Source organism: Muntiacus reevesi, chromosome 4 (genome assembly GCF_963930625.1).
Source record: "Muntiacus reevesi chromosome 4, mMunRee1.1, whole genome shotgun sequence".
Taxonomy (NCBI): Eukaryota; Metazoa; Chordata; class Mammalia; order Artiodactyla; family Cervidae; genus Muntiacus; species Muntiacus reevesi.
In genome coordinates this window covers 124,097,050-124,112,491 of record NC_089252.1, presented here as the reverse complement: position 1 = coordinate 124,112,491, position 15,442 = coordinate 124,097,050, and the positions used below count along the sequence as shown (strand labels likewise).

General features: G+C 34.8%; 1 protein-coding gene across 1 annotated transcript in view; it reads right to left on the bottom strand.

Annotated features, from left to right (window-relative positions):
- Positions 1 to 2,685: 2,685 nt before the first annotated feature.
- Positions 2,686 to 15,442, bottom strand: part of ZDHHC17 (zinc finger DHHC-type palmitoyltransferase 17) — a 98,116-nt gene continuing 85,359 nt past the window's right edge. The window contains exons 12-17 of the mRNA XM_065934125.1: positions 14,755 to 14,817; positions 11,992 to 12,085; positions 10,704 to 10,787; positions 9,362 to 9,519; positions 8,325 to 8,419; positions 2,686 to 5,529 (exon numbers count right to left, since the gene is read on the bottom strand). Coding sequence (XP_065790197.1) covers positions 5,391 to 5,529; positions 8,325 to 8,419; positions 9,362 to 9,519; positions 10,704 to 10,787; positions 11,992 to 12,085; positions 14,755 to 14,817 — 633 coding nt within the window. The 3' untranslated portion in view covers positions 2,686 to 5,390. The remainder of the gene's footprint in view (positions 5,530 to 8,324; positions 8,420 to 9,361; positions 9,520 to 10,703; positions 10,788 to 11,991; positions 12,086 to 14,754; positions 14,818 to 15,442) is intronic.

Here is a 15,442-nt window from a genome sequence, read left to right as displayed (position 1 = left end):
AGTCTTCAGCTATGTTCTGGACTGAACATGCGTGTGAGGTGACTGCTCAAGAGTATGGAAAAAACCATCTGAAAGATTTAGACAGAACAGTGTCTGGTGCCCGTACAGAGCTGGGAATAGTGCCTACTCTCATCAGTGAGATCGGGAAGCATGACTCATGGAACTCTGGATGGAATACACAGGTCTTGCTTCAGTAATGGCGAACAATTAACCCTAAACTGAACACTGCTCTGGTCCTGCCTTAAAAAACCCTGCTTATCAGCAAACCTGAAAGGATCAAAGTTTCCGAATAATTGCATCCCAGAGCAATGCTCTGGAATTTCTATGGGAATAAAAAATACCCAGTACTCAGTTTCTAGTGTCTGGCATCCAATCAAAGATTACCAGGCATTTGCAGCAACATGGATGCATCTAGAGATTGACGAACTGAGTGGAGTAAGTCAGAGAAGGAAAAATATGGTACGACATCCCTTATATGCAGAATCTAAAATGGCTCAAATTTACAAAACAAACAGACGCATAGTAGAGAAAGAACTTATAGTTGCTGGGGGTAGGGGGAAGGGATAGTTAGGGAGTTCAGGATCACCATGTACACACTACTATATCTAAAATGGATAACCAGCAAGGAGGTCCTACTGTATAGTACAGCAGAGAGAACTCTGCTCAATGTTATGTGACAGCATGGATGAGGGGGAAGTTTGGGGGAGAATGGACACTTATACTATATGTATGGATGAGTCCCTTTGCTGTCCACCTGAAACCATCACAACATTGTTAATTGGCTATACTCCAACACAAAAGTTCCAAAATAATAGTAATAAAAAAAGTTAAATTTACCAAGCAAGCAAAGAAGCAGGAAAATAGCCCATAATGATGAAAAATAAAATCTATCAGAACCAACTGAGACCTGATATACATTGTGATAATTAGCAGGTAACAATACTAAAACAGCTCATTGCTACAGTAGTCTATTTTGAAAGCATTAAGTAGTAATCAGAAGATGTAAAAATGGCTCAAATAAAGCATTGTAGGTGAAAACTATAATGTAGCAGATAAAAAATATACCAAATAGTACTGATGACAGACTGGACAGTGCAGTAAAGAACTTAAATGAACTTAAGAGAATTTTAATAAATGAATTATCACTGAGCTTCAGGACAATCTCAAATGGCCTAATATGTGTATAACTGGAGTCTGCTGAAAGGGGGGGCAGAAAAATATTGGAAATGATGACTGAAAAATTTCCAAATTTGATGAAAACTGTAAAACTGCAGATCCAAGAAACAGCATTAGTGGCAATGAGGCTTCCTAATGCTTTGGATGGGAACAGTCCCTCTCTCTTACTCAGTACCAGAAACACTGCTGTGTATTAAAAAGCATTTACCAAGACGGGGGTGGGACGATATGAGAGAACAGCAATGAAACATGCATATTACCATATGTGAAATAGATGACCAGTGCAAGTCAATGCATGAAGCAGGACACCCAAAGCTAGTGCTCTGGGACAACCCAGAGGGATGGGGTGGGGAGGGAGGCGGGAGGGGGCTTCAGGATGGGGGACACGTGTACACCCATGGCTGATTCATGTCAATGTATGGTAAAAACCACCACAATACTGTAAAGTAATTAGCCTTCAATTAAAATAAATTTTTTAAAATGTATTTCCCAATACCAGTCTGTTTTCTGAAAACATTCATACTTCAATTCAAAGGCAAAAACTTTTCTAAGAGACACATATGATTTCCTTGAGTTGGTGACTTAGCTGACCTAGATCAAGGGACATTTTGAATTTTCCACTTGGAATTACAGATTTTTCTATTTTAAAAGACACATAAAGATATTTAAAACTCATATACCAAAAGTTTGATTATAAGGTTTACTTTCTGACTTGAAGCCAAGATTTCTTGCCCTGGTATATACTTGTTTCCAATTATCTCCATAAACTCTTAGAACCAGGCATCCACATCACAGGTGCAAGCTACCAACCTGGGGAGGACTAGGGGATCCACTGCAGAAGATAACAAAGAGAAAAGGACCTAGCCAGAGTGAAAGGGGAGGGCTTACTGTACAATTTCCTTTTGCATTTGTACTTGTTTAAAACATTGTTACTTGAGTTCTAATAGCTCTGAAGGCATTACTTTCAATTTAACACAATAATTATGAAATGAGTATTAGGTCAATCTATTTGTTTAATACCACTGGGTTCTCAATTAAACCATAAACAATCATGTGATCAACAGGAAAGGATTCCTCCATAACTTTTCCTTTGTAAATGCCCAAATAAAGCTTTCCTTGTCTCGCAGTTTCTCAAGTAACTGAGAGCAATGTTTCATAGGTTTCCAATTTACTAGAGTCTTTAGACACACTTAACGTTTAAATCTTGGCGATTCATACAGTTCCTGAGAATCCTAATTAACTCTATGGAATCCAAAATTCTTAAAGAAAAATATACTCTTATTTTAAAATTATTAATTACAAACAGGCACACATACACAGAATGAAAGTTTTGTCTTTTAACAATACTTATCACCTTCTACTTTTGCCAATTTGTAGTTCTGCCACTTGATTCCTTGTTGACCCAGATATAAACATATAGAATAACCTTTTCATATCATGGGTACCAATATTAGCAGTTAATCAATCTCGTGAAGTGAACTGAGCAAAATAACAAACACACACACACACTTAAGAGTCAATATTTATTCTGATTAATATTTTACAAAATTTTGACATTTAATTTATGTAAGGAGAGCTAATTTATTAAACACTTTACAGGTTTTTCTTTCCACAGAATAACACGTTAAGTAGCAAAATAATACTTGGCACAGTTATAAATAAAATATAAAATAAAAATATCCATAGCTTAAGTATAATAATGATGCTGTTTTATGCCTATTAATGTTTCAAACAAATTCCTGGGAACAACAAAAATAAGGAAAAAATTCCAAAGAAGTAATTCATGTTTAGAGCTGAGAAGTAAGTTCCTATTTGCTAAAAGTATCCAATTAAGCTGACATGAACTATTCCTCAAAGGGTCACCCTTATACACAACTTCAGAATGGGGTTAAACTGGTTCCACGCGTAAGACCTGTAAAATCATTAGAAGGTACACTGCTGCATAGTTGGCTCCTGACCATCTGACCATTTCTGAGTTATAGATTTCAGTGGTGCTATGAGATGGTTTAGTGCTAAAGCATTAACATTGCTAATATTTTCCATGTATACATCTAGAGGGTTTTTTTTTCTATTTAACTGAAAGACATTTCTTTCACACTTAAAAGAATATTGTACCATAAAGAAAGAACATGGTAACAACACTCTCATTCAAACTCTGAGAAAACCACCATTGTATTTGACTGTTAATAAAAAATGTTTCGATAAAAATTGCAACTGAGTCTTCATGTGAAGTGGCTCAAAATACAAAAAATTAAAACAAATTCTAGCCTTTTATAAATAACTTTGAATTTAAAAATTATCTAAAATTTCCCCCAATTAGTAGTCAAAACTAGCAGAGACATTTGTAAAGTTAACCAATTTTGTACATTCTATGACAAAATGGCACGATGCTATTGCCACCCCACACCCATCTCTTCCCTTTTCAAAAATAAAGTACGTATGCCAATTTTCTAATATTAAAACACTCACATACACTAAGTAACCTTTTTGATGTATGACTTATGGTCAAAGAAACTACTATATAAAAATGGTACTTGGAAATACTGAACATCAACTATATACATTTTCGCTGCTCCTCCTACTAAGGCAAGGGGCGGGTTTACCACTAGATTGCTTTAATACCTGTAATCTGCATTTTACAGAGAATACTAATTTTACCAAGCATCAGACATGCAGTGAACTTGCAGGGTATAATGCCTATTAACAGCAATATTGAACATCACTAGAAGCTCATTAGTTATCTCCCTTTTCTTTTTGGTTGGATAAAATGAAACGAGCAGCTTTAAATACACTAACGCATGGAGACACAAAGAGAAAACTATTTGATAAATTATTTATATACAGATACACAATCTTTACACTGGGCTAGGATCTGTCATCAGTCCGGCCACCCTCTTCCCACTCTCCCCGGCCTATTCCCTCTCACACATTTCCCACAGGTCGCTCGAACCACAGTCTGCTACAGCACGTAAAGAGGACTACACCAAGCCTCACTCTGTAAACAATATTCGTGGAAGCAGTGACTAACAGTTCACCATGAGAGTATGGAAACGCTGCAACGAAAACTGATCAGTGCATCATGTTTAACAATTAGAAAATCTTTCTGAAATTGTTTCAGACAGCATTAACAAATTTCAAAACATTCAACAATGGGAAAACTGAAACAATCTTAAAGATAAAATCCTTTCTGATAGGTCACTTTTTAAAAACCAGAATATACCATTAGCTTTTCTTTTATTCACATGTCTATTATGTACAGAAATCATGCTCCAACTTTAGCTAGACTCCCATTATTTTGTCTATAATTTATTTTTGCTGTATATCCATTTATCTCTATTACTGAGAATTTTGCATTAACTTGAAAATAGCTCAACTCTTAAAAATTGGACTATTTGCACATCAAATTAAATTCTAATTTATGCTTTACTGGATAGTGTGTGCTAGTATACATTCTATGAGGTGCATCATGCACTTAGTAGGGCTTTTAAGTTGAACAAAATAACATGACTTACTATACTCATGCAAGTGCTTTATTATCAGACCATAAAACCTTAAGAGCAAGGTTACTACAAATTATTTCACTGAACCAGAGATATATCAGCACTTCGACAGCTGATAGCAATAAAATATTGTAGCACATATTTTTGGTGAACATTATTTTCCTGTGCCTCTGAAGACACATTACAGTAGATCCCTAATAAAACCACATGATTTTCATCACAGTATTTACATGTACATTCTAACACGTACATAATACTAGTCTGAACCAATTTAAGACAACTCTCTTGGAATTAAATGCAATACTAATAGTAGATTGCATTATAAAATTTAGCTGTATACCATAAATTTAGTTTTAGCTAGACTCAAACATTTCTGATCAGTAAACCATGTTTGTCAACAGAATAAGTTCACTCTTTCCTCATGAAAAATGTTATGAGAACAAAACCAAAAAGCTGCGTATGTTGTGAATTCCCACATTAAGAACCATTAAAATTCTTTTTAAGATCTTTATTCTTCCCAGAAGTGGCAGTGTGTTCTGTCCATGTTTACCTTTGTTAATAAAAGTGTTGAAAAAAAGACTGTAAAGTTCACTGTTAGCCCTACATATAGCATGCTATTTGTTCAAAGGATGTGGATTCGAGTGTGAGAGAGACACAGACAGACACAATTTTCAGGCACCACTCAGCAATATGCTTCAAAGGATAAAGATGTTGCTACACGAGCTGGTACCCAGATCCTGATATTTGGTCATATTCTATTGTATACTGCCTGGTCCAGTCCACGATAACAGGACGAAAGAGGCCACAGCATCGAAATTCAAAGAAGTCTATAATATTCCTTACACATCCATGGCTAAACAACCCCCCGAGAAATAAAAAACAACAGAAACAAACAGAAACAGAAAAAGAAAAAAATAGTCTATTAGTATAGTAACTTTGAGTTTAACATAACTTTTTAACATTTTAATGTTAAATATATTTTTTCCAAACTTAAATACTCAGATTTTTTGTCAGAAAGAATCTGCTTATAACTCTACAAGATACGTATGCATTCATGTTTCTTCAGAGCTCTGACAAGACTGATTTTTCTCTTGTGCTTATACCATGGGTTACACTATTATATTTTAAAGTTATTCAAACATCCATCTCTCATTCCTATGTAAAATGCAAATTTTGATAAAACCTTTCCTTGACTGGTAGCTCTTTGACAAGGAGACAAACTATATCCAAAATTGAGAAAGTAAAAGACAAAATAAATATAAATAGCACAAACATGACAGTGTACCTAAGAGTAACAATTTAAAACAAGAAATGTCAAGGGAAGTTCTGGAATTTTAGAATTCAAGAATTTTAGAAACTTCAAGAATACCTTTGGAAAAACAGTCAGTTTTACACCTTATGCAATTATTGTGCCAATGGGAGAATTCTCAAAACTGTTCAACTGACTCATTATTTTTTTCTTTTAAAGATCTCCGTGCTTTCTAGAAGTATGCAACAATTAATAGCACCACAAAAACTTGAAGGTAGTAGACAATTTGTTTGAGTAAAACTCAAAGTTTTAAATATTTCATATTATTAGGAAACTACTGTTTAACTCCAAACTGAATGCAAATTTCAAAATATATACATATATAAATAAAAGAACAGTACAATCTCTTCAATAAATGGTGTTGGGAAAACTGAACTGTCACATGCAAAAGAACTAAACTGAACCACTATCTTACATTATATACAGAAATTAACTCAAAATGGATTAGACTTGAATTTATGAATTGAAACCAGAAAACAGAGATGGTAAGCTCCTTGACATTAGTCTTGGTGATGAATTTTTGAATCTGACATCAACAGCAAAGGTAACAAAAGCAAAAATAAATGAGACAACATTAAACTAAAAAGGTTCTGTCCAGCAAAAGAAACCATCAGCAAAATGAAAAGGCAACCTACTGAATGGGAGAAAATATCTGCAAATCATATATCTGATAAAAGGTTGACATCCAAACTATATGAAGAACTCACACAACTCAACAGAAAAAAAGCAAATAATCCAACTAAAAATAGATGATCTGAATAGACTGATGGCCAACAGACACGAAAAGACGTTCAACATTACACTAATCGTTAGGGAAACACAAATAAAAACCATGAGACAGATATGCCACATACTTGTGAGAATGGCTATTATCAAAAAGATAGGAAAAGCAAGTGTCGGTGAGGAAACAGAGAACCCTTGTGCACTGTTGGTGGGAATGTAAATCGGGGCAGCTACGACGGAACACAGTATGGAGGTTCCTCAAAAAATTAAAAATAGGACCACCATATGATTCAGCAATTCCACTTCTGGGTATTTATCCAAAGAAAATGAAAACACTAGCTTGAAAAGATATATGCATCCACGTGTTCCCTGCAGCATTATTTACAACAGTCAAGATATGGTAACAGTCTAAGTATCCATCGATGGATGAATGGATTTTTTAAAAAATGTGATACACACACACAATGAAACAAATTCAGCCACTGTAAAGAAAAAGGAAATCCAGCCATTGGCAGTAACATGGATGGACCGTGAGGGCACTATACGTGAAGTAAGTCAGACAAATAGGACATTATCTCACTTACTTTGAATATAAACAAACCTGAGCTCAGAGATACAGAGAACAGACTGGTGGAGGCCAGAGACTGGGAGTGGGGTAGGCAAATGGGTGAAGGAGGTTCAGAACACATAAACTTCCAGTTCTAAAATAAGTGAGTCCTGGGAATGCAATGTGCAGCACAGTGACTACAGTTTATATCGTACTGCACATCTGAAAATTGCTAAGAGAACAGACCTTAAAATTCTCATGACAAGAAAAACTTTTCCAACTGTTTATGGTGACAGATGTTAACTAGATTTTAATGGTGATCAGTCTGCAATGTATACAAACATCAAGCCATTATGTTGTACATTTGAAACTAATATGATGTTGTATGTCAATTATACTTAAAAAGAAAGAAGAAAATTAGATGTGTGGAAATTTTTGTGTCATTCAAACAGTAAATAAAATAAGTAATCTGGGACTTCCCTGGTGGTCCAGTGGCTAAGAATATACACTCTCAATGCAGGGGACCTGGGTTCAATCCCTGGTCAGGGAACTAGATCCCGCATGCTGCAACTAAGAGTTTACATGGTGCAACTAAAGATCCTGAGTATTGCAACTAAGATCCAGCACAGGCAAATAAACAAATAAATATTAAAATAATAATAAGTAATCTGAAGCAAAAAGTAGCTGCCCAAGAGTCTAAGAAATTTCCCTAAATAATGAATTTCAAGCAATTGTATTTTTAAAAATATTATTTCAATTTTCTTTTCATTTTTGAATGAAAACTTATAAATTGATGGAAATGTTAAAGAACAAATACTAAACGTTGGTAGGTCAATAAAGTTTGAATTGTATAATTAAAGGAAAAAGTGAAATCTTGGTATTTATATTTTACAAGCTATTTTATACATGGCTAAGTAAAAGAAATATTCCCTATTTCATATCTTATTGCCACTTTAAAAGAAAGTACTTGTCTTTGAGGTACTCATTACCTATTTGCTTAGTGTAGTTAGTAAGGAACTTCGTGAAGGAACTTGAAGAGAAAATATTAAATCCACAGAAATGTACGTACTTGAATGGACTTTCAATAGATGTTGTTGTGACTTTAAAGTGCTTGTATCTCCTGGCATTCATTCTTTCATTTGTAGTAATACCTAAACATGATATCTAAGAGGGAAAAGAAAGCAAACCATTAAATCTCTGAATATTTAATATAAAATAAATTTAAAATTAATTCTCAAGAGGATTAGGATGGAGAAAACAATGATGAAGTCTGTCTTTGCTTTTCCATCAGGAGACATCAAGCTGGTGTACATGAGATCATCTGTCTCTATGAAAAGTAGCTAGCTAAACGGGGAAATAATTTTTAAACAGGCATTATGTATGTGGAGAGACAGACATTATATACATACTACTACTCCATCGGCCCCTTTAAGCAGGAGATTTTTAAAACCCTAATTAAAAGGAAAGGGCTTCCCAGGTGGCTCAGTGGTAAAGAATCCACCTGCCAATGCAGGAGACGCAAGAGATGCAGGTTCGAACCCTGGTCAGGAAGATCCCCTGAAGAAGGAAATGGCTACCCATTCCAGTATTCTTGCCTGAAAAATTCCATGGATACAGTAACCTGGTGGGCTACAGTCCATGGGTTGCAAAGAGTTGGATACGACTGAGCACACACAGAGAAAATCCACATGTATCAGTTTTCTTAATTAAGAAAAAATTCTTAACTTAAAAAATTAAGTTAAAAAAATGCTTGAATAAATACTGATATTTGCAGGTAATAAAATATTACTATTCAAACACATACAAAATTAATGGCACCATCAATCTAAGCTCACAGTTATATCCAATTGGATGTATGTAAATCAGCAAAGACAGAAACAATAAGCTTCATCAAGAGTAGTACTGCAAGTCAAAAGTTCCTAATGGAAGAAGAGGGAGGAGAGGTGGAAAGACAGAGGGAAGAAGAAAGGAACGGCAAATTGAAAATTTTAACTCTCAAAAAAAGTTTAATTATTGAAAGGTAGGAGGACACGCTACTATCTTTTAAGCAAGGAGTGAATTTTTCAGAGTTCTCAGCACACTAAAGAACAAGGCATCTGCACATACCTGATACATCTGACACATGAGTAGCACAGCCACCCACATGAAGTGAAAAACACTGTTCAGAAACATCCAAAACATCCAAGGCGAGCAGGCGGCAATTTGAGTAATATACGTCCAGAACCCATCCTTGGTGTAACTGGTCTCACAGTGGAGTCCCCAGTCTAAAATCAGAGCAGACGTACTCGGATTTACTCGGTAATCATCCAGGCCCCTTGTGGATGATTCTGTGGTAGGTACCACTAAGAAAACATGACCTAAGAATTTAACTGATGACTTTCAATGCAAATATTTTTGTACTCATAAATAATCCCCTTATCCATTAGTGAAAAAACATAAAGAACAGAAAGGAGCAGCCAATCTTAAAAACAAACAAATCTGTACTGTAACAACAGCTTTTATCTGATTGGTACTGCATACATAGAATACTTTAGAAACATTTCCTTTATACAAAGATAAGATGATATATACAAGTGAGACTTCTTTGGAGGGAAGGCATATAATACAGGATCACCTCGGGGAGGAGAGCTTTTTCCAAAACAAAATTTACTCAGAGAGCCGCTGCCATAAAGAACTGGTGTTATTGCTGGACTATGCTCTTTCTTAGGGGTGTTGGACTGCCAGAAATTAGGTAAAGATCTCTAGCCAAAACTTTCTCTCTGTTCATCTCTATTTGAGGAACTAGCCTCCTTTTCCATTACGGTATTAATAATAATAGAGATTATTCTTAATATCTGTGGGAGTAGGAAGACTAGGAAATCATCCAAGACTTATTTTCAAGTCAGTATCTAATACGTCTTCATGCTAAGTACCAACAAGGCCTGAAGGACAGTAACTAGTACTTTCACTCAAATTCTTTCCAAATTATGTTCTCAGTGCAATAAAAGCCTATTATTTCTTCTAAAATACTAAACCATATGATCAGTGAATGACAACTTATTTTTAACCTTTTAAATATTCTCCAGTAGACAATAATTATACCTTCCTCTTCAAAATATTTCAAGTTCTGTGAAAACTGAACTTCAACTGTATTTTCCCAGCTGTTTTAGAAGAAAGAGCAACTAGTATAATCCCAAAATTTACAAACTACTAAAGTAAAGCAAGCATGCAACGTGAAAAATGTTAGTGTATTTTACCCAGCTTTTCAAAGTCTATTAAAAGATAATTAACTGATAACTCTGTTGCTTATATTCTACTGAATGCGTGATAGTTCTATATCTATTTTTTCATTATAGTGAAGTGCCTCAGTTAAAAGGCATTTGTCATTATAGTGTTTTTTGTTAATATGGTAAAGCGTGAGGTTGCAAACATTTGCTTTAAGAAGATAAAAAGTACTAACTGTACTCACAAGAAATACAACCATAAATCATCCAGCAGATCATAAAAAGCAAGAAGAACAGGTAGCCCATAAAGTATCTATGGTTGCCTGCACCTAAAATACAAAACAGAAGCAATTTTTTTCCAGCTAAGAAAAAACAACCAGACACATACCTAGAGATGATGCTGGGGTGGGGAAATGCCATGAATAGTGAGATACACACTGGACAATAATCACATATGTTATTCATTTTATAAAATGGTTGTCAAGAAAACAGTTGTTTTCATCAAAGTCTTTAAATAAAAGAATGCTTACAATTACACACAAAGATGCAGTGACTGCAATGAAATGCATTCTGAAGTCAAAAGTCTTAATGAACCAAATAAATCACAATTTTGAGCTTTCACTGTGTGCTTTGAGGTTTAAACAACCCTATTTTATCTTTACTTTTATAAATTTTATAATCCAACGTTTTAAAGGTTTCTCCCCAAGAGTCACACAATCTTTGTAACATTTCCCTGCTGTCCGCTCATAAAATCTCCATGGTCATCTCTCAGGCCACTGAGTCCACTTCCTTAGACTGTACCATTCTGAACACTGACGAATGTAGAGTTCTTATCTGTCATTCTTCTTTGCCTCTGTACATAACAATCTTGTAGCAAATTTTAATCATCTTACTTTCTCTAGTTTAACTAAAAGACAACACAACATGCATCTTTACTGATTTCACTGCTGTCCAATGGAGAAAACAGGAAAGAGGAGGTACCAGAGAGAACTGATTAAGAAATTATATCAGTCTTTCCTAGACACTGATTTTTTTTTCCATTTATTTGTATCAGTTGGAGGCTAATTACTTTACAATATTGTAGTGGTTTTTGTCATACATTGACATGAATCAGCCATGGATCTACATGTGTTCCCCATCCCGTTCCCCCCTCCCACCTCCCTCCCCATCCCATCCCTCTGGGTCTTCCCAGTGCACCAGGCCCGAGCACTTGTCTCATGCATCCAACCTGGGTTGGTGATCTGTTTCACCCTAGATAACATACATGTTTTGATGCTGTTCTCTCGAAACGTCCCACCCTCACCTTCTCCCTAGACACTGATTTTATGATGTCTTTTTCCCTCTCTCACGACTGAGTGATGTACTGCGAACAAGAAAATAATGAGGGGAACGAGGGGGTGTTGCATGTTGCAAGAACGAAGCTTCTATGTCTACTTGAATATTGTACTTCATTAGTTACCTAGAGCAATATAAATGAACAATACATTTAGAAATTACTTACCTAGAAATAAAACATTTAGAAATAAAACTTACCCACACAGTTACCCACCCACGGGCAATGATGGTCGAACTTCGCTATACAGCGGTTGCACACACCACAGTGTTTGGACCTTACTGGTTTCCGTATCTGTTAACAGGCATGTAAAAAGATTACAAAGGCACTGGACCTAAGACAGAAAAGCTGAACATTTTCTCAAAATACAATTATGAAAAAAACTATTTTTTGAAAAGGATTACACCAAGGTTTCCAAAGGAATAGATCCAATCAAAAATCATTCTTGTTTAATAAAATTTCAACTGTAACAACAAAGATGAAAAAGAAGGCTACACTAAAATATAAATTCCTTGCTGTGTGGACAGTCAAATAAACAAACAAATAAAAACTCCTAAGGTGGGGCAGAACTATCAATTTACAAAAATAAGAATCAAATACCAATCTACTATTGCAGTGAATGGTACGATATTTAATTCATAACCCTTAAATTCCTCAAATATCACTCTTCTGGCTTCTTAATGAAAATCTATCACAGTGAATGATACTGGTTGCTGCTTAATAAAATGAAACTGTTCCTTAGTAATAGGAAAGTCGTTAGAAGTGAATAAAAGCAGCTTTTAAAATTCAAATCATTAATAAAATGTCTTCCCAGAGTTAACAAATCTAGCAACAACAACAAAAAAAAACCCAGGAAGTGCACGGGTCTTTCAGAGCCTCTTCAGATCTCATTAAGGTACAGCACTTTACCCTGCTGAAGTGCAAGACCACTACCTAAGAAAAGACAACATGCTTATGAAGTTTAGGCAGTCCCTGTTTGTTCTAAAAACAGAACATACATTATACAGCTCTTGACAGGCAATAAAGAGTTAATTTTCATAATGCCTTCTGTTTTAAATGTTTTTTTTTTTTTTTTAAAACAGAAGGCATTATGAAAATGTTGTGAAATGCCTTTCTCTCCACAACTCTAAAGCAGTCAAGTGAATACAAGAACTCATTAGTGACCTTCAAAGAGCTGTTAGTTCCAATGCTGGATGCGTGATAAGAGCTAGAGTTACAACACTTGCTAGAAGCAAATTTTATAATGCCCTTCACTGGTGCTTCAACAAAAGCACTGTCATTTCCCCAACACTTTACATAAGCATGCATGATTCTGAGGGTACTAAAAGGCATAGGTGTATTATGTGGCTCTTACCTGTTCTAAAATTATCTGTAGACCCAAGAAAAGGCTAAGTTATTCTTCACCACAGATATGAGACTAAATCCATCAGCAGAAAGAAGCAGGATATACCAAACAACTTCTACCCTAACTTGCAACTCTCAGCTAAGTCTCCTCTTTGGGCAACAGCTATGAAGGAATTCTGCACAAAAACTGACGCAAGGCTCCTGAACACAACAGCTGCCTTAGTTCACTTCCAGAGCAGTTCATTTTCAGGAAATTCTGATTTACGCATGTCTTCTTACCTATTTGTCAAACTGAAGAATACCCAAATAATTACAAATATCTCTGTCAGTTCAAATCATTTTATAATACGATATGCTCTTGATTTTACAATACCAAATTATCTATCCAGAACTACAGCTTACTGTAACATAACACATAATGAAAACATTTATGCTATAATGACAAAAGTAGTCTTGTTCTTGCCATCAGATATTTACTTAATAATGAAACTGTATTGAGCAACTTTATATAAAAGAATCTGTTTGCCATATGGCAAAAACATCAGCAATGTATACTTGAGTTTGTGGAACAGGATAATATGTTCATAGAATAGTAGAATATAAAAATGTTCTAAACGTTAAGAATACAAGTCTGAAAAAAAAAAGAATACAATTCTGCAAATTACCCATTGTAAAGCACAGAAATAAAAATATTTTTAAAGCATTCTTTAAAATACAAAAGAATCAGTACTCTAAAGTTGTTACCAAAAATAAAACAGTACATACAGTGAAAATACAAAATCATAACTGTCTGTCGAAGAATGTTAAGTGAAACAAAAGAATCTGTAGAATTAGAGCTTAATTTCAAAAACTCATTCCAGAATTCTCAACTAAGTCAATTACTCATTATTATTGTTAAGATGTTAGTTCAGTTGCAGTGTATAACTTAAAGGTATAAAAGAACATTTAGTTTCAAGCATGATTTGGGGATATTTCCATTTCCATACAGAGAAACATGCTTTATACAGGAATGCTATATGCCACAGAAAAGACTGTGGCAGTCCATACATTTTCCACAAGAACTCATTACAAAAACCAAGCAGAAAATCCCTAAACCACAAAACTGTTTTATTATCTATGACCTGGCTGAATATGGTAACTTTTACTGTCAATGATAAAGGAGTCCTCTAATTTGCATAAACACTCTAACACAGATGGCTAACTGCTCTAATGTTGTCTTAAAGGTTACCTAATTTCCCATCATGGCCTTTAAATATAAGAAACAATTTTCTTAAAATGTGATTAGGATAACAGCATATTAGGGAATCATGGTAAACTTTTGATTTTAAATACTTTATTAGTTTTTTGTTGAATTACATTCTGAGAAAAAGAGAATGAATATAAATGAATGACAATACTGAATCAGAAATGCAGTTAAGGTGTAACATCAGGGGGAAGGAGGACACTGGGAAGAAGATATCCTTTCACCATCTTTCCTCCTGTCCCTTGATCCAAAAGCCTTCTGGCTGGGGGAACATGGAACGTGCTCAGTAAAGACACTGTTCTGGTTTCCCAAACTCTCTATGCTATGCCATTGCTAAGGGAGAAGGAGAAAGGGAAGAAAAAAGAAAAAATACTACCAAACAGGTACTGCAGAATATACTGAGGTCCAGACTTCCTGTCTCTGCAAGTTCAACTATTGTCTGTGAATTAAAAAAAAAACTTCATTCAAAACAGAACAATATTCATCAGCTATTATTCCATCAAAATGAGTGTCAACAGGCACTACTACATATAGATAACCAACAAGGACCTACTGCATAGCACAGGGAACTATACTCAATATTTTGGAATAAACTGTAAGGGAAAAGAATCTGAGAGAGAATCTATTATTTCTCGGATTACACAAATAAAACTCAGTGATTCAGTGAACATAGCTGAGTCACTGTGCTGTATGTACACCTGAAACAAAAACAACACTGAAAATCAACTACACTCAGTAAGAGTATTTATATAAGTGTCAACAGACACATTTATTTATTTTTTTTTTTTGACATATTTATTTTTAATTAACCAAGGTTTTCAGCTGAAAGTAATAAATTTCTTCACTTACTTCTGTTATTTTACTATAATCTGAATACAGAAATTTTATTTCTTGAATATATGAAAAAGCAACCCTAAACCTAAGTTATGGGAATAAAACTAAATTACCTAAGAACTAGTCTGAATGGGTTTTGATGATAAAGAGATAAATGTAAACCTGAATCCAAAAAGACTCGAATCTTTGGAGCTAGATGATGACTTAAGAAACCTGGCAAATCAATTAGC